The following is a 20,774-nucleotide window of genomic DNA, read 5'->3' on the forward strand; positions in this document are numbered from 1 at the left end:
GGAGAGTTAAAATTAACTAAAGACCCGACTTCACATCTCTGCAACTTCCATCTGTTGTAGAGTTGTGCTAAATTACATGAAATTTCAAACAGTATGAGTAATGCTTGTTCTAATGAATAAAAACACAGATGTCATGTACCTAAATTGACAAATACTGCATCACTCTCCGTGTTGACCACATGTTTCCCTTTTCCATAGCAACCTGAGCTGCGGCGATGTAATACTCAAATAAGGAACACAAATGCGTGGAATTAAAAGCAAATAAATCCAACGGAGTCTTACATCCCTGTGCTGTTATACTATATCAGATCCAAACACAATTCAGGCCATTAACCACATTTTGGAATCATGGTTGCAATCACAACCTCTGAATGCCAAAAGGAACACGCCTAATCATGATTGCTCAAGAGCATAAGAAGAAACATCAAATCCAGTTTTACTTGTGATGATCAACTACAAAAGCAAATTCAAAATAAGTTGTAGCAATTGTATCAATCATATACATAACCTCACTTTTAAGAAAAATACTGACCCATGCAACACATTAGCGTTACCAGGCGATCCCTGTGCTCCCTCTCTGTTCCAAGCAGGTATTTGGTCCTGTCCACCATCTCCACAAAGAGGGGATCTCTCCTCCTCACAGAGAAGGATGCAAAGTGGATGAGCGACTGAGGACGCAGCCTCGCTCTTCTCTGCCCGCCTTCTTGCCTACCAGCCGCTGCATCCTGAACGAGTCCTGTCAGGTTTTCCATGGCGACTCACTATTCTGACCTGTGATTCACTGTTTCTCCACCAGCGGCACTTAAACCCGCATACAAAATGACTGCTTCTGCTCACAAGAAAAGTATTGAGTAATACCGAGTATTCCAGGGTGGCTCCATCCAACTAAGTGACGCGGGAAGGCACACAAGAGACTGATGGAATAGTGTAGCCTGATTGGCTTGCTTGATTAGAGAGATCTTATCAAAGACACCTTGACCAACAAAGACGTGCTTATAATCATCTCCATTGTAAGGATGCCAAAGCTCACAAAACAGCTTTAAACACATCCAAGACCTCACATGGAAATTCCCTCAACAACTGAAGCACACAAACGTGTTATGGATTGAATAAGCCATTGTAGTGCACGCAACCATTTCAATATAAGACTATATTTTTCCTCTATAGTAAAGTATAACAAAGCTGGGTCATCTAATATTCAGACTTCAGATATGTATACTTGCAAACCAACAGGTGGCACCAAACAATGAGTCAGAGCTTTTCCTCCGGACACACACACACCAGTGAAGTGCAGAGATGCAGCCGCGAAACTGAGACACACTGGGGAAAAAGTAAGTGTCTGAAAGAAAAAGACGATGTGCTATAATGCAAATTTTAAGATGATGGATATGTACATAACTATTAAATTATATTTAAGACATGTATCCTTTTTTTTAGAGCTGCACTGTGGGTGCCAGGAGTACATGCAAATTAAATATATATATATATATATATTATCCCATACATATATATATATATATGGGAATTTGGGATTAAGAATTAATGAGAATAAATTGGATTTTTTTTTTTCTATTTTGAGTTTGTCAATTAAAAATTAACTATTGGAGTATTATACAATGTAATGCTAAAACTTGGGAGAATTAAGAAAAAAGGACTAAAAACACATCTAAATATTACAAATTAACTGATACAAATATTTGTTTACTATTGTTTTTTTGTATTATTATTGTTAGTATATCATTTGTATTAGTTGCACATGCATTGCAAAAATGTAAAAAAAAATGTCCTGTTAATCCTCATAGCTATCATTAATCAAAACAAACTGCTACTGATTATTACTGTTCTCATTATGATTCAGGGACATCTTGACTGACACAACAATTTGCTCTAATTTAAGTGTGTGTGTGTTTAAGCTCTTTAAATAATCATATTAGTCACTATATTTACTTCTAATGGGGCCAATCAAAATTCTAACCGTTATTTAATCCAAAAATAGAGCTGACAGATCGTGGGTCGATGTGACCATATGATTTGAACAAATAAAGGAAGCAATGCACCAACTACCATCTGTGGCACAAATGACTCGGTAAAAGAAAGCAATGCATGCATCCAAGTACACAAAGTAGGGTAGTATTTGTCTTTACATTAAATGCATGACTCATTTGTTGCAGTGTGACTCCATTTGGTACACCTCTTCCCCACAGAGACTGTAATCACCTCATGAGTAAATCAATAATGTTGATAGATTGGCTTGGAGGGTCTTCCGGGAAACATGGTGTCATCCTGCTAACAGACAAGGCTACAATTGGATAATTTCATAACAAATCACACAGGCATAAATGCATCCAGGTATAAGAGTTTTATATTATGGTGCCCTCTTCAGGATCTAAAGAGGAAGAAAGTATTATCTTGAATGACTCAGACTATGCTTTAAGTCAGCAATACATCTCATAGTTTGGTGGTAAACGTCCACCAGAGTTGTTTAGCACATGATCTCTGACCTTTATGGGTTGATCTTTGACCAAACACAAAAGTCTAACTCTCCAAAATAGTCTGCAAACTGTTCTAATGAAAACCTTTAGCTCCACGGATGGGAGTTGTTGTCTTTCCACTGTCCTGTACTGTGAAAGTCACATGAATGAGTGGACCTGCCTTGTCCCCATCTACACCCGGTGGCCCCTGGTGTTAATGAGTCCACCACATAGCGCTCAAACATGCAGCCGTTACAGCGCCTGGCTGAGACACTTATTTGTGGACCTCAGCAAAGCACATGTGCATTGCTATAAATAGCTACAACGGTACAACCCTAAACCACGCTGCCCCCGCAAAGAAACACACACCGCATAATCTTTGCTGGGGCTGTCATTTCCATTCATGCAGCCTGCATGATGACTTTGATACTTTCATGCTTAATACTAATTATTATACAGTACCATGCAAAAGTCTACCACAACTATTCTTTAAAATGTACTGTATGAATTATACACCAAATGAAGCTCATTGAATCTACCACTGGATCAATGTTGTTTTAATGATCAATTTCACTGATGATATAATAAAAAGTACACGGTAGACTCTACACAATATACACAACTATTTCTGATTTCCTTTATGTCATTAATGGAACCCAACACAATTGGAATAGCACAGACCTCCTGAACCGGGAAGTAGTCAGTTATGGTAGTCAGTTAATGGTAACTGGTAACAAACAAAACATATGTTCTCCCCACTCATGTCAAATGGGTTTTTTCCTATACAGAATATCATTTCTTAGAACAGGGTCGGCAACCGTGACTATCAAAAGTGCAGTTTTGAACATTAAACAAAGTTTAAATTCATCTTTTTAAATTCATACCTGTTACAACAGAATTCAACTCACAAAATTGCTTTAACATTAATAAAAAGCCCATTAGAGTTCACATATGTGCATATCCATGTGTCTGTTCAATATACAGTAAAGTCTCGTTATATCGATATCGGTTATAACGAATTACTGCTTATTACGATACTATTTTCATTTCCCTTTTATGGGGAAGTCTTTTATGATATAATTAGTTCTGTTAGTACGATACCCTGTTATTATGATAATCCGCTTACTACGATGCCCTTTTCATCTCCCGCCAGCCAATTTGGTCTGCTTATATCGATACAAAAGCAGCTTAAATCAATCTTTGCTTAAGGATTTCAATACCAAAAAAGAACACGGCGAACGGCTGCTTCCAGTCAACTTTATTTTTCACACTTCCACCACCAGAGCACAGCACACACACCGATTCCCGCACTTCCTGGTTCACAGGTCATGCTCAACCCGCCCCACATAGCTGGCCAAACACATGCCTGCAACAGAAGAACCAACTGACATAGCATACACACCTATTCCAACGAAGACACAAGCGTACAAATACATGTATTTAATTGTGTTGTATTCAGATATCTTTTTATCGCTTGCAATAATCACTGTTTTTCATATGTACATGCTGGCGTTCGTGGTTTCTCTCGTGTGTATAGATTCTATACACACGAGAGAAACCACGAACGCAGTTGATTTAAGTTGACAAAGATTGATTTAAGCTGCTCGACATTGTTCTATACTATAGAACAATGTCGAGTGCATTATTGCCCACTTTTAATGCAGTTCGGTGCAGGATCGGATATATTGACAGTCCGGTTATATCGATATTTTTTACGACTCCCGACAATATCGATATAACGAGACTTTACTGTAGTTCACATCACTTGACTCGTCACACGCAATTCAATACACTTGTGTTAAATGAATGTTATCACTTTGCCTAGTGGTGATATTTGTTACCATTCTATCGGTTCTGTCATCGAAGGTCTTTGCAGAGAGGAATTTCTTTCAATTCATTATTTGTTTAATTTGGAGAACTAATATTTTTTTTAGAGATTATTTCATGTATTCTCTTTTTGTGAATGGTTTCCTCCCCTTTACGCTCTCATGTGCAGCTGTAGTTGAGATTAGAGCGCCGATCCACTTCTTGAAAGTATGTTTGCTCTGCTGAACCTTCCCGTACTTCCAACATTGCTCCATGCAAAGTGGCCCTTGCATCCTCCATTTTTAAACGCAGCACTGGCCTACTGAGGGATGATGAGCGCACTCGCCGTCTTCGCTGCAATCTAAGAGGAATGTTGTCATCATGGCGTCTGTTTAAGCGGCAAACACATATGCAAGCAATGACACATTTTTGTCATTCTTGCAGAGTGACAATACCAGTCGGCTCTCTCCACAGGGCAAGGCAGCGTCTAAGATATGTGACAATAACAGGACACAGACTGAAACAGGTTCAGAGTCTTCGAGCAGCCCATCCAGCCAGTACAGTCTCTATCCAAACTACTCCAAACTAGTAACGAGTAAAGGTAGAAGGTAAGAGCAACCTTGTTGACATTATCACAGCTTCTCACAGTAACCTTGAATAATCTACTGAGTTGCTCCTCATGCTTTCACCACTGAGAATGTCCCTCCTGTGAGGCCGATAAAAGGTTTCCACTTTTTTACATTTATGAAATTTGTCTCAAATGCCATTAAGAGCCTGTTAAATGTGTTAGAGACTTTGTAACAAACTGCATCAAAAGTTTCAAGCTACATTACTCTGCGTTTAAAGTACTCTGTTTTACAGGAACACGATCGTCAGTACCTTCTGCGTGAGCTCAAACCCCCACAGGGAAGCACCACAAGTCCTGTCACAGCATCCTCTATAAACACGGAATGCATGCTATTCTAAAAACATTATGTTTTGTAAACAAAAATCTGTATTTTTGTCATGAAAATTGTATTGTCACAGCACAGTTTGTCATGGAATTGCTACATTTTGCCAATTTAACACCATATTTCATAATAAATAGGTCACATTTTACATGAACATATATTTTGTTAATAGTTCAAATTGTCTTAGTTGGTCACGTAATACTATATTCTGGTACAAAAACATATTTTGTCTTGAAAACACACTATTCTACCATCAAACACTTTTGTATTTTATTATGTTCTGGCATAATACCCTATGTAGGCATGTAAATACCTAATATTTTGACATGAAAAACACTCTGCTTTGTCACAAAAACACTATGGTTTGTCATGAAGTATTATATTTTGCCATAATTTCAAAATGTTATTTTCCTCACATACATTCATTAAATAAATAATCATTCTGGCGGTACCCCCAAAATTATGTCAGGTTGCTTCTAATTAAAGGACATTACCTCTTTCGGTTCAATATATTAAAAATGTATCAATTACACTTCTTAGCCTGAACTGTACTCATAAACAATGTTACAATTGTGTTTCCGGTTGCCCTTCCAAATGAAACTGTAGGCATGTACCACTCTCGGGGGAGGAGGGGGAGGTTTGCTAGAGAGGAAGAGGAATAGCTACAGCATGTGAGTCAGAGACGGAATAGATGATGTCATGTGAGAGGAGCTGAACAGAGGAATGAGGTCCGGTCCTGCTGCTCGCCCCCTTGTCGCCATGGCAGCAAATAAATACAACATATGGACTCACTGTGTTCCAATGTCAGAGCTACAAAAAGCTGAATATCACAGCATTTAAGGGGGGATTTGTAAATGATGAGCAACGGCATTAAAATGGATGTATCATTTCTATTAATAAAATTCAAGATTACATTGCATACCTTAACAACAACTTTCAAGCTCTATTGCTGTGAGTCGCATAGGCCATTTATAGACAATGCTGATTAATATATTGTGTCCTGTATTGCACACTCATATGAAAGTTTAACCAAAATTTTCAGAAAAAATATGCCCTAAAATATTGTGCATATCATTTAGCATTAAAAGCAGTGGTCTCACAATTGCAGGCCCAAAGCACAGTTAGCACAGTGAAATGAACCAGAGACTTACTTACAGTGCCAACACAAATATGGCAGCACAACGTGTAACAGTTAAGTCAACACACACAGGACAACTATGAGGAATAATAAACAACAAATATGTTAATGTAAACATGTAACTTCAACCAACTTTGTACAAAACAAGTACCACAAAGCATGCTGGGAGCCGGCATCATCCCCGATATTTGAAGTGCAGCCTCACCCAAACTGTACATCCAGCGGCCTCCATGTAAATTAACTTTGAAATACCTTATCTAAATCATCAAATCAATTACAGTAAATTATGCTTTTTCTATGGATTTCTGTAAGGCAAAAGTGTGCCGATAACCATGGAACAAGAAATGAAATGTTCTGCAATATGATAAATCAGTACATACAGCTTTGCCTGGCTGCTCAGTACAATATGTATTATACATATGTATTATTACAACGTATTTTTACACTTACATGTCATATATATGTATGTACAGTAAAGTCTCGTTATATCGATATCGGTTAAAACGAATTACTACTTATTACGATACTATTTTCATTTCCCGGCAAATTTCTAGTCTTTTATGATATAATTAGCTCCGTTAGTACGATACCCGGTTATTATGATAATCCGGTTACTAGGATGCCCTTTTCATCTCCCGCCAGCCAATTTGGTCTGCTTATATCGATACAAAAGCAGCTTAAATCAATCTTTGCTTAAGGATTTCAATACCAAAAAAGAACACGGCGAACGGCTGCTTCCAGTCAACTTTATTTTTCACACTTCCACCACCAGAGTGCAGCACACACAGCGGAAAACACCCGTCCCTCGCGCCTACCCCTCCGGGTGGCAACACCTTCCCTATCGATAGTTCCGGGGTGAATTATGTCCCGGTAACCGGTAATCACTACAGCGTAAGTTTATTTTTATTTACTGTAGTACAAAATGTATTGTAGTACAAAAGCATGCTAGATACGCAATCCATGAACTCAAGGAGAAAATTACATGCCATATCAAAGATCCGCCCACTTTTAATGCAGTTCAGTGCAGGATCGGATATATGGATAGTCCGGTTATATCGATATTTTTTCTGACTCCCGAGAATATCGATATAACGAGACTTTACTGTATATGTATATTCCAACGTACCATTCTTAATATGCATAATATGAATTGTGACGAAGCTGACCTTAGAGGGTCGTTGCTGTTTTTGGAAGCTTTGACGCACTACCTGAATGCTTTTGCAGATCTGGGACGTGAATCCGTTGAGCATGAGAAACCACTCAAAAAGCATTTTGAAATGTCATTGCTCAGTCAAAAGGAGTGTCACCAGCACCAGCATCAACTTGACACATGAACAAGTCTCTGGAACTTGTACGCTGCGCCCATAAAAACAAAGTGTCTTTTGTACAATAGCAGTCAGTCACCATGGAGAAAGGCTGACGGGCTGTGGTGGGTGGGTGGCTGGTTGGGCCGCTCACTGGGCTGTTTGAATGTGATGAGTGGGGATGTTGACATGGAGCAAGAGGTGATAGGCAGGGCTATTGGTAGGCAACGCCCAGAGGATGGACAAAAGAAGGGACAGTGAAAAAAGAACAAAACACCCACAATGCTCTCTCACCCCTGGATGTGCTGTGTGACGAGATATTGTCTGGTCATTCATAAAGCTTTGAAGGGGAACTGCATGCACTTTTTGGGGAATTTTGCCCATCATTCACAATCCTTATGTGCAACATGAACAACACGAGAAAACCAGTTAATTTCAGCTAGCTTATAGCGCTGTCATTGAGATACACCTATTTAGACTCTCTTTAAAAAATCCTCTAACACAGTGTTTTTCAACCTTTTTTGAGCCACAGGACGTTTTTTACATTGGAAAAATCTTGTGGCACACCACTAACCAAAAATGTTACAAAATGTCACCACGACCTCACACGTGCATCAATAAGTCCATCGGAGGAACAAGGCAGGTGTTGCCACACGGACCAATATTACATTGCTCTGCCAGTCTTTACACCACAGACACTCCACAGTAGCCACGTTTTTACATCACCACTTTTTCTCTTTCCCAATGACCTTTCGGGAAACAATGGTATCCATGGAAAGGAATATTCCAATCTCTTGTCTACATGCGCCGTGAAAATCAAACAGAATAGTCAATAGGGCATGCCCAGTAAAACGTAAACATCAACATCACGTGATACCGTTACCCCAAGTTTTTCTTTCATTTGTTGGAATAACTCCGTATTGCCAGTTTTTCGTCTGTCCAGTCTTGAAATTTAGTTTGAATCCAAAACAAACTTTGCTTAGTCCAGTGCCGATTGCTGGCCTCCATTTTTAAAAGTGAAGAACGTCTGGATCTGCGTGTTACGTCATATCTGAGCATGCGCTGAAAGAACGCACCCGGGATCAATTTAAACTGGAAAAGATCAAATTCAATCTTGCTAATATTTTATAATTAAACTCAGGACATGTTTTATATAGATATATATTTTCTTTTTTTAATAAAACTGGACTTGTGAATAAAGTATAGAAGGGTTTAGATTCTGTTTCACAGATGGCGGTAATGCACATGAAAGCTGCTTTCCAACCGCCAATAAACAACAGGAGAAGAAAAACACCAGGAAGAAGAAGGCACCCTGACAAATTTCCGTTTGAGCGGGTACAAGATACCTCAATCGGATTGGTTAAAGAAATATTCCATCCCTGTTCAATTCTTTCCGTTTGAGCAAATAAACCAAAGTGAATTGGAATATTTGGGTCCATGTATACTATTGACATAATGGCTATTGACATCATATTTGCAAATGATGATTAATCAATGTTAATTATAAAAAGTGATATTGGATAATTCCTCACGGCACACCTGACGGTTTCTCAAGGTACACTAGTGTGCCGCGGCACAGTGGTTGAAAATCACTGCTCTAACAACGTGGCATCATGATGATGACATGTAATAGTTGCAGTATCTTGTCGTATTTTGATGATTTAAACAATACCGAAACTTCTTTTCTCGGCCGTGCACTATTATGCTGCAACATGAGGTGATGATCATGGATAAATGGCACAACAATGGACCTCGGGATCTTGACAAGGTACACAGCAAATGTGTAGAGTTGAAAAATCTGGAGTTAAAGTAAAAAGAGTTGAATTTTTGGAGTTGATTTTTTAACCCTGACTACCACATGTGTTAAGGACTACTACCAGGCAGTGTCATTTTTTGGAGTTGATTTCATGGTATTTTTTTTTATTTTCATTTTGTATTACCCGCCGTATGTACAAAAGACGCATCCAGTAAACAGATTTTGCTCAGTTTGTTGACTAAAATCACCTTTCTGTTCATCATTCACCGTTCCTGAAAATGTTTATTGTTCAGTCTGTGTCTGCTTGTCAAAAACGGTAAGGAAAGAAACAATTCCAAGTAGCGCCAACGCGGTTATGCGAAAAAGCTTTCTTTTTATAAGTCAGGGTTAGATACAATATTTTTTATATTTCTGTCGTAAAAAATTACTTTAACTGTTTAACTGTGAAACAGCAGAGACAGGGCATGGCAGTCGAGTGGTTAGCGCGCAGACCTCACAGCTAGGGTTCAATTCCATCCTCGGCCATCTCTGTGTGGAGTTTGCATGTTCTCCCTGTGCATGTGTGGGTTTTCTCCGGGTACTCCGGTTTCCTCCCACATTCCAAAAACATGCTAGGTTAATTGGTGACTCCAAATTGTCCATAGGTATGAATGTGAGTGTGAATGGTTGTTTGTCTATATGTGCCCTGGGATTGGCTAGCCACCAGTCCAGGGTGTACTATGCCTCTCGCCCGAAGACAGCTGGGATAGGCTCCAGCACGGTAGAAAATGAATGAATGAATGTCGTACACAGTAAAATTTTCAGTGTAATAATTTTTGCATATAAAATGAATGTCAACTCTAAATAGTGTTAAATTAACTATATATTAGGTGTTGGCTTTTAACATCGGTTAAGAGTTAATATTAAAATCAACTCCATTCGAGAGTCACATTTTACTCTCTAAAGAGTAGTATTTTATCACTAAGAGGAGTTCAGTTTTAACTCTGAATAGGGGGTAAAAGATCAACTCCAAAAGCAGAGTCATATTAACTCTCCTGTGGAGTCAATGGATGGTCACACACATACACTCAGATTGAGTTGATTTTAACTCACATGGAGTTTATTCCAAAGACCAAAAATTTGCTGTGTCCAGTATCTCTGTGCATTTAAAATGTCATCATGCACCTGTGTTGAGGGTCGAGTGGGTGGGGTGGGATTATGGTATGGGCACGTGTATGTTACGGACAACCAACACAGATGCATGGCAAAAGTGAGATGGACTCTGTCGTCCATTAAGTTTGTCATTATTTGTACGTCTCATTATGAACAATAGTTTTCTACTTTTCCTACTTTAGGGCTGTTTCAGAGTTTAAGCAGCCCACCAGACAGGCTTGGCTAGGTGAGCCCAGTTTATGTACTAAAGAACCGCTGCCTTTATCTCATTCCTCAAGAGTATAGTCGTTTGTAAAGCCTTCCATTGAGTTGCAGTCTAACCCTGAGCAGTTCCCCTCTTAAGTGTGTTATTACCTCTAATACCTAATTAGAGTGGCATTCTTGCAGGCCAGCACTAACAATTACATGCCTGGCTCCATTCAAGTTCTGTTATGCTGAGTCACAATTAAAATGTTCCGACTGTGTATGGTATATACTTGGTCAATGCTGAAAAGTCGTCAATAATACATCTGAAACAGCCCACGCAATTACTACAGTGATGCTACATGCATCAATTAGTGAAGCTAATGTATCTAAACCAGGGGTCTCAAACTCAATTTACCTGGGGGCCACTGGAGCTAGGGTCTGGGCAAGGCTGGGCAGCATCAGGTTTTCCAAAAAAGAAAAAAAACCCATTTATTAAAAACAGAAAAATATACAAACTTTTTCAGTGCTTTGGTTCCGATTTTCTACAATAAAAGCTCTGATAAAACATTCCACTGTTCTCAAATATCTTAATTTTTATTTTTCTACACAAAATAAGATGAAAAATAAATAAACAAATCAAGAATATAGAAAATCAATCAATCAGTAATAAATAAATATAATAATAATAATAATAAAACGACAAATAATAAAAACTTAAGAGACCACACAGAGTTGGTGGGGAGACAATTTTTTTTTCAGATTAAAATGAACAAAGCATTATTAGAGCCCTGTAGACATGACAAAACACGACTATAGTCACATTTATACTCTTTTTATTTACAACATATTGCGCAACTGCAGGGTCTTGAGACACATGCTAACTCGCAAACTAGAGAGCTCGCGACCTAAACGGTAGCCTTCAAGTTATTTCCTTTAAACTTAAATAGCCAAAAACTTACCACTTCCACACGGATAGGGAGGATAACTATTAACAGTTATTTAACCTTTAACATGAACATTAATCAAACGTAATATTTTTTTCTGGGTACATGATACCATACAGCATCCATATCAAACTTGCGCGGGCCGCACTAACATTAAACTTTCATATCAAGGCGGGGGCCTCAAACTAGTGTCCTGTGGGCCACATTTGGCCCGCGGGCCGCGTGTTTGAGACCGCTGATCTAAACTATGTCGTTTTACACACTCAAAGAGCAGAAATGTACATTTTGCACTTTAAATCTGGAGCTTCAAAATGCAAAAAAAGGAAATAGTAGCAATTTACTGTAACCAAAATGTTCTCAATTGGATTTATACCAAAGGAACACGCAGCATGGTGCTAATTTCTCTGAAAGAAGTCCTTTTTCCGGTGGGCATTGTGAACTGCAGTGAAAAACCCAGTCATTACCCCACAGAATAGGGCCTTCAGTCATGAGGGATGCCCCCTGCAACATCTACACATCTGCAATTTGACGCCCCTGTACAACCGAAAGCTCCACTGTTCCTTGTTTTGAAGGAAAAACGCACCAAAAAGGGCAAAACATCTGAAACGTCTCAGGTTGGATTTTCTTGTTGGATCTCCTCATCATGCCAATAACATTAGAAGACATCAGGCCAGTTAAAGTTATATTTTTTTCTCATCAGAGAATAAAACTTTCTTCCACCTTTCAATGTCCCATATTTGGTGCTCTTTTACAAATTCTAAACAGGGAATGGTGTGTCATTGAAGGAGATGAGGCCTTAGAAAACACTTTTTGTTCTTAAAACCCTTCTCTCGCAGATGCCATCTGATGGTTATTTGACTGTACTTGGCACCTTAACAACCTTCATTTGGGCCGAGGATCGGCAATTGGATCCTCTGGCTCAGGTCCAGTGACATTTTTGGGGGTCTACTTCTGGACTATATTGTTCCATAACCCTTAAGATCTTTAAAAAATTGCAAATGACTGTCTTCCTGCGTACAACCACAGAAGCAATGATGCACTGCATATGAAGCTAAACAATCCAACCGCGTTCAAAAAGAGAAGGGATTTGAGCCTTTGCCATCAAGAGATCATGACAATGCGAATACCTGACATAAAATAACATTCAGTCCAATAAACTACTGATTCAAAAAAAGTTTTGTCCTTAAGATCCAACAGTGTAAAATATAGTAAATTGTTGCAATTTTTAAACTGGTCTTAAAATTGTAATCGGGTGTGTTTTAAACGGGTGGCAATAACGAGCGTATAATTTGATAAAGTCAAAGAAATCACTGTGCATGCCCTCTGGCTGTTAGTTGGTCTTTGTGCTTGTGTTTGGTTGGTTACTGTTGATGATTTTGCTATGGAAATGTGTCCTTTTTATTATTATCTCATCACATGGAGAGAAGCCTGAGGCATGGGGTCATCCTTAACAACAGCAATAAATGAAAAAAGTACATCTTTCATGCAAAAGCAAAGTTTATCAAGTACAAACTTGGGTACTTGCGAATATAAGAGAAGAAGTCTCGTTTGTTGTCTGTCACAGTTTTTCTGCCTGATAATGTTGCATCATGTGATCTCACTGGAGTGTTTCATACCACAGCTGACTGACCCTGGTGGACCACCAGTGGCGGTTTATGCATACACAAACAGCTCATAAGTACACACTGTATCCTATATCCCATTTTTGTTTTACTTGGCTTGGAGGAAGCACAAGAGTTAAAAGCCCTGCTGTCAGGTTGAATTTAGCTCCTTGGGATCTCCACACCCTTCCACCCCCGGCCTGACAACTCAAGTGCATGATTTTGTCTCAATAACCGCTCACGTGTGATTTTATCATATCAGCCACATTCACAGCGCCGCACAACACAACATGAAAACTATAAAAGGAGCATCTCCAAGAAGGAGGAAATGCCTCATCGTCATTGCCGCTTTGTCAATGTCTGTCTCACTTAAAGATCATGCATGGGTGACTTGACTAAATCACATCTATAAAGCCTGAATGAAAAGTCTTTTTGTTGAAAACATTTTGCTGTTTGAGAGCAGACTGCCATCATAAGGATGACACAGATATGCTAACACCTTTTTCAACCAAAACATTACAAATGTGCTTCCTCTCTGGGATGAAAAATGACAAAAGTAGTGCCATACTGTTGCCATAGAATAAAAACCACAACATCAACCTTTTAGAATGTGACGCTGAGAATAAACTTGCTGCAATATGGTTATACGTTGCCAATGATACTACCATGATACAGCAATAATCAATACACTGACACAGCTACGAGAATAATAATTAAAAATAATAAATAAAAATAATTCTATCCAGTTAAGTCACTCACACAAGCAAATAACAGCAGGGGTCTGAAAACATTGGCCTTACGGTTGCAATCCACCTCTTGGTGTATTTTTTTAATTAACCTCACAAGCAGGAAGTAGCTACATTTGAAGTATCATGAGTGGTCAACTTTAGCCAGAAACTAAATATACCTCTGCATGTGCTTTAAAATGGTCACACTACTCATACAATAATCTCTCCATTATCATAGATAAGTGGTTCCGGACCCAACCATGATCAGTGAATTTCTGCAAAAGTAGGATTACTTATTTATAAATGGAAAATTAGCATAGTTAAAGACCTTGTAAATACGTTTTTGACATTATTAGAGCCCTTTACACATTAAATAGCACCCCTACAGTCACCTTTACACTCATATTACCAAATATAATAAAAAAATAAGCCATTTAAGACATGACGTGTGACAGCCAAGATGTGATGTTGGAGGTACAGGATTAAGTTTTAGTATGAAGTGAATTACGGCCACAACAACAGTATTATGATTATTATGTTATTCTTACTGTGCCTGTTGTGAGATCTTTTTTTTTTAATTGCAACAAAAGGCTGTTGTTCCGGCAATCAAGTCTGGTACTTGTGTGTCTAACTAAACATTACAAGAACAATACTACACTACTACTACTACTACTACTACTACAAATACAAGGATGAAGAGTCTTGAACCAGTCATGATGTGCTATATATATCACTATATTGACACTTACTATGGTACCCATTATGGCATTGGATGCTCATATCACCGAGTACTTCGGTACGAGGTGCATTATTAAAAACAAAAACAAAAAAAACCTTAAACTGTATTATGGAAAGCAGGAAGTGAACAAATGTAACAGTTAGTGATTGTAAAAGTACCAGATGTAGGGGTAGGATTTAATAAGCTTTGCTTCTTCCTACTCCTTTTGGACATGTGGAACTGGGAACTGATTATGGGATGCATTCAATTGTAATCTGATGCATGTTCAAATGAAATAAAACCATTACCATTACCATTACCATTACTACTGAATGCCTTATATTCATTCATTCATTCATTTTCTACCACTTATCCTCAAGAGGGTTGTGAGTGTGCTGGAGCCTATCCCAAATGTCTTCATGCAAGAGGCAAGGTACACCCTGGACTGGTCGCCAGCCAATCACAGGGCACCTTATGTTTGTATCTTATTTTTTGAAAAGTAAAACAATATGTAGTTACTACTGTCTGTGTATCTTGAAAGTCAATGATGAAATATATTGCAATATCAATCATTTCATCCATCCCAACCTGACATGACTTTAATACCGTACAACCGATATGTGCTGCGGTGGACCACCATAATGGCCTGTCATCATTTACACTGCGGCCCTTAGTGACAATAAACAGCTTATAAACTGTTTATTCCACACTGACTATGACAATGCAACATCTGAACTCCAATCATATGACCAACATTTCAAATGAATACAATCAACTCAAATTCAGCCTGAATACATAATGCCACACATGAAATATGTCCACTCTTCCACAGCAATGATAGAGATAGAATAAGACCAGCGACTGAAAAGGTTATGGGGGGTGTCTGGTTGACTGACTGACTGGCTGGCTGGCTGCCTGGTGGGTGGGTGGGTCATGCTGACATTTATTGTACTGTCAAGCAGTAATCAGACAACATTTTTAAACATTCGCCCCACAACAAAGTCAGCAGTCTTACCTTTGTATTTTTCCAAAACGTCCTCATAAGCCTGGAGGTATTCCTGTTCGTCCGAGAGCACATATCCCTGCGCCATAACACGGTCTCCCCACACTGGAAGCTCACCAGCAGAAGCGGTAGACAGGGACACGGCATGTATGTGTGTGCATAACGTGTGGAAGTGTGCGTGTGTTTTTGTGTGTGTGTGTGTGTGGTGGCGGCTACTCAAGAGTGATCGGCGCTGTTGTTGCACCGAAGGAAACGCCCTACATCCCTCCCTTGTCTGCACGCCGTCCAATAGGACCTACTTCCTGCCCGGACTTGACTGACGTTATAGGAAGAGCTGAACTGTAAAAAATGTCTTTGCTCGCCTGTCAGGTTGTCAAATTACAAACCATAAAAACGCGTGATACATTTTTTTTGTAAGACACAACAGATGCAGCCCAGCTGTCACGCGAACCAACAAGTCCAAGCCGATATAAGTCAGTAAATAAAATATTAAAACCAGTGTCGCTCACTGCAATGACGCATTCATTTTTTGCAGCATCCTGTAGGCGCTGTCAATGTGCCAGAAATAATCCACATGTGATAATATTGACATTAGATTGATTTACTCAATAATCTAATCAATCACTGCTTGATTGTCTCTTGAGACATTTTTAAAAGACTATGTTACCAACTTTTTGCAGTTTGGGATAATGCCCGTAATGTTCTTCTAAATTGCCACGTTTTTGGCAGTAAATGTTGCTGTTACAGTACAAATTTAGTCTATATTTTCTTCCTGTGTGTCAGGGATGTCCAAAATGTGTCCCGGGGGCTATTTAAGGCATGCAGTTTGTTTTTATCGACACTCTGGACATTTCAGAAATAAAATTAAATGAAATTAGAGCAAAATGTTGAAATGTTGATGCTAATAACTAATACAAAGCTTCAACTGTATTTTGATTTTTCAATAGACGACCCTCAGTGGAAAAATATTGGAGTATGGAATAATGCCTTAACTTGACAAAACATGCTTTCAACAGTTTTGGGAAAGATACAGATGCATTTGGCATAGAAAAACTTGAGAACCATGACCTCAAACCCTGAAAAAAACCTCTGGGAAGAACTACAACAGTGATTGTTAGCCAACAGACTATCACCAGTCTCACACTAGTCCCCAGGGGTGGGCAAACTTTTTGACTCGCGGGCCGCATTGATATGACAAAATTTACGGGGGGGGGGGGGGGGGGCAGACTATATATTTTACACGTAACAGTCCACCTGTTATTATTGTATCTGTAAAATTGTCATGCAATCTGCTATTATTATTTATTATATTATATTTATATTAAATATTTGAAAAATAATAAAATATTATAATAATTACAATAAAATTACAATAATAATTATTTATTTTATTATTATGTAACATGTGCAAATATAACAATATTATATATAATTAATATAATAATTATAATAATAATAATAATAATCATCATAATAGTTCTAATAATAATTATAATAATCTAATAATAATAATAATTATTATTATTATTATTATTATTATTATTATTATTATTATTATTATTATTATTATTATTATTATTATTATTATTATTATTATTATTATTATTATTATTATGTGCTTGTGTCCCTTTTTTCAGGAGCACTTTGTAAACAACAGACCATGTCAAAAAACGAAATTGATAAAACCATCAAAAGGTTGGCTCAGGCCATGATGCCAGGTTGTATGTTGAGTTTAAATGAAATACTTTGGAAAGATTGGGCGGGCCGTATTCAAACACTTGGCGGGCCGGATGTGGCCCCCGGGCCGTAGTTTGCCCACCCCTGCACTAGAGTGACATCTAACCTAATACTGTAGAATTCTGAATAAAAATTCATACAAAGCCAAACATTGCAAGGGATGTTAGTTAAATGAACTATTTTTTTTTCTTCTTGAAGGTGTTCCTGTCAGGTGTACCAATACTTTTGTGACGATAGCCAGCCGGATACATCAAATAGCATCCCACATGGCACATAGTTCAGGGTGTGTCATCCACAAAGGCTCATCAGGATGACAGAAATATGAGCCAGGAGTCGCTCAGCTTTCTTGCACCCCAACAATAAGACCACCCAAGCGGCTCTCACCTGCGATTCTTAGCACGGCTCTCTCTGCTGGATCCAGCACAGATCCTCCCTGGATTTTCCTTTTGGACCTCTCATGTCTGGGCAGGTTCCACGGAAGAGTGTCCCCGGGTGCGGGTGATGCCGACCCAGATTTGACGCTGTAATCTTCATCTTCGGATAAATCCACGGAGGAAGACATGGAGCAGTGGAGGGAAGGGTTCCCCGAACCTGAGCTCTGAGACAATAGAAAATAACAAAAATAAAATAAAGCTCATTTAACGTATATTTAACAAGAAAATGAAAGGCGAAGACAAAAAGAGCAGAAATGTCTATGCAGTCTCACCATAACGTGCGTTTTAGGTGTGATCATCGCAACAAAAGACAAATTAGAGTAATACGAAATCAACAGTGGAGCTCCCCCGCCAGGTCACCAGTAAGACTTACCACGCTGTACATCATTGGAGGAACACACAAAAAACACAATCCTATTTGCGTGTTATTAGCTTCCGCCGTTTAATCCCACATCCCGTGCGTCCACGCAGTGCCACACCCTTTTTAGGGATGCTCCAGGGCGGGTCGATTTTGGCTCATTTAGCGGAAGACGCGAGGGTGATGTGAGACCTCCAGAAGGAGCAGAGGGTATGGCTGTGATGGTGGTGATGGTGGTGGTGGTGATGATGGTGTGCTGTCGGAAGAAGCAGGCAGGGCTGGGCTTGTGCATGTGTTCCCCAGCGTCACACGCTCAGCCAGCCAAACAGGAACCAGCAGCCAACAGCGACCCTCAAAGGTGCTGGCAGGCTACAAACACAACACAAGCTGGGAGGAATCGAGCACTAAAGGACTCCCGCTGATCTTATACAGCATAAGGTGGGGGATTTGGATGCAGTTGCAAAGCATAGCTTATGCACACATGGGACACTTTGACAAAAAATCAAGCCAGTTGTTGTACTTCCATTGATTTAAGTAGCCCCTATTTCATTAACCCCAAGGTAAACGTGTGATTGATCATGATTAATCACCCACACAGTAGCCGTGTGATTAACTTGATTAAGTAGTTGTAATCACTTGACAACACAATTTATATTCCAAATTTGGCTGAGTTGTTAGCATGAGTTTGATTCTCTGCTCAGGCATCTCTGTGTGGAGTTTGCATGTTCTCCCCGTGTGTGCACACTCCCGTTTCCTCGCACATTCCAAAATAATGTCAAATTATCCATAGGTATGAATGTGAGTGTGAATGGTTGTTTGTCTATATGTGCCCTGTGATTGGCTGGCCACCAGTCCAGCGTGTACCCCGCCTCTCGCCCGAAGTCAGCTGGGATAGGCTCCAGCATACCACTGTGACTCTAATAAGCAGTAAGTTGTATAGAAAATGGATGGATGAAAGTACAAACCTTCGATAGATGGCCAGTTAATAGTGTTTGTTGCAAATAATACAAACTTTTTTTAATGCTATTATCAATTTCAAATTTAATTGTACATACATTGATGTAAATCTTTTAATAAATGTAGACTATATTTTATTTTGGCAATGATCTTGCAGACTTTGGATTATACCACATTAGATTTGGCCCGTCAAAACCAAGCTCTCATAGTTCTTACAGTATATATGAAAGAAGACCAACAAAATGTGCATTTGAATATGTTTAAGAATATGAATGCAAATTAAAAGTAACATGGTTTGTAATTAATGTGCTTTAATTCATTCATTTAATTAATTTAACACAATTAATTTAATTAATGTGTGTAGGAAAGAGAGTTTCTGCAAACAACTACAAGTTTATAAACATTGAAAACAAATGGGAATATTTTCAAGTTTAACTACAGTAAAGTCTCATTATATCGATATTGTCAGGAGTCGGAAAAAATATCGATATAACCAGACTGTCGATATATCCGATCCTGCGCCGAACTGCATTAAAAGTGGGCAATAATGCACTCGACATTGTTCTATAGTTCTATAGAACAATGTCGAGCAGCTTAAATCAATCTTTGCTTAAGGATTTCAATACCAAAAAAGAACACGGCGAACGGCTGCTTCCAGTCAACTTTATTTTTCACACTTCCACCACCAGAGCGCAGCACACACACCGATTCCCGCACTTCCTGGTTCACAGGTCATGCTCAACCCGCCCCACATAGCTGGCCAAACACATGCCTGCAACAGAAGAACCAACTGACATAGCATACACACCTATTCCAACGAAGACACAAGCGTACAAATACATGTATTTAATTGTGTTGTATTCAGATATCTTTTTATCGTTCGAGAAACCACGAACGCAGTTGGTTCTTCTGTTGCAGGCATGTGTTTGGCCAGCTGTTGACTGGAAGCAGCCGTTCGCCGTGTTCTTTTTTGGTATTGAAATCCTTAAGCAAAGATTGATTTAAGCTGCTTTTGTATCGATATAAGCAGACCAAATTGGCTGGCGGGAGATGAAAAGGGCATCGTAGTAACCGGATTATCATAATAACCGGGTATCGTACTAACGGAACTAATTATATCATAAAAGACTAGAAATTTGCCGGGAAATGAAAATAGTATCGTAATAAGCAGTAATTCGTTATAACCGATATCGATATAACGAGACTTTACTGTATGTATTCACCTGAATCTTGTGTGCTGCAAGTTCCACAATGTCTATTATTTTGACAAGACCGAGCCCCCCAGCAGCTAGTTTAGAGTATATATAATTAGTTTGACAGCATCGGCTTAAGCAATACTCAGATCAATGAGAAAATCCATAGACCTCAGTGAAGAAGTATCTAAACTAGGCATTATATTTGTGGTGGTCTACAACCATGCATGTCGTGTTATCTTGCAGACATTTGGACACAGCTCATGTACTGTATCACATTAGATTTGGCCCGTTATAACCAATACAGTATAGTTCTTATATGTGAAAGAAGGCCATAA

At 38.9% G+C, this 20,774-nt stretch overlaps 1 protein-coding gene across 21 annotated transcripts in view; it reads right to left on the minus strand.

Annotated features, from left to right (window-relative positions):
* Nucleotides 1–20,774, minus strand: part of dst (dystonin) — a 127,991-nt gene that overhangs the window by 103,231 nt on the left and 3,986 nt on the right. For 19 of the 21 annotated variants that reach the window (XM_078799364.1, XM_058058422.2, XM_058058432.2 and 16 more), the window contains one exon: nt 17,879–18,092. In XM_078799364.1, coding sequence (XP_078655490.1) covers nt 17,879–18,092 — 214 coding nt within the window. Of the gene's footprint in view, nt 1–15,769; nt 16,558–17,878; nt 18,093–18,301; nt 18,505–20,774 lie in introns of those variants that run through there. The other 2 variants (XM_058058434.2, XM_058058437.2) reach the window with 2 other exon arrangements.

This window comes from Doryrhamphus excisus, linkage group LG20 (assembly GCF_037039965.1).
Source record: "Doryrhamphus excisus strain RoL-2023G ecotype Guam linkage group LG20, RoL_Dexc_Guam_v1.1, whole genome shotgun sequence".
NCBI lineage: Eukaryota > Metazoa > Chordata > Actinopteri > Syngnathiformes > Syngnathidae > Doryrhamphus > Doryrhamphus excisus.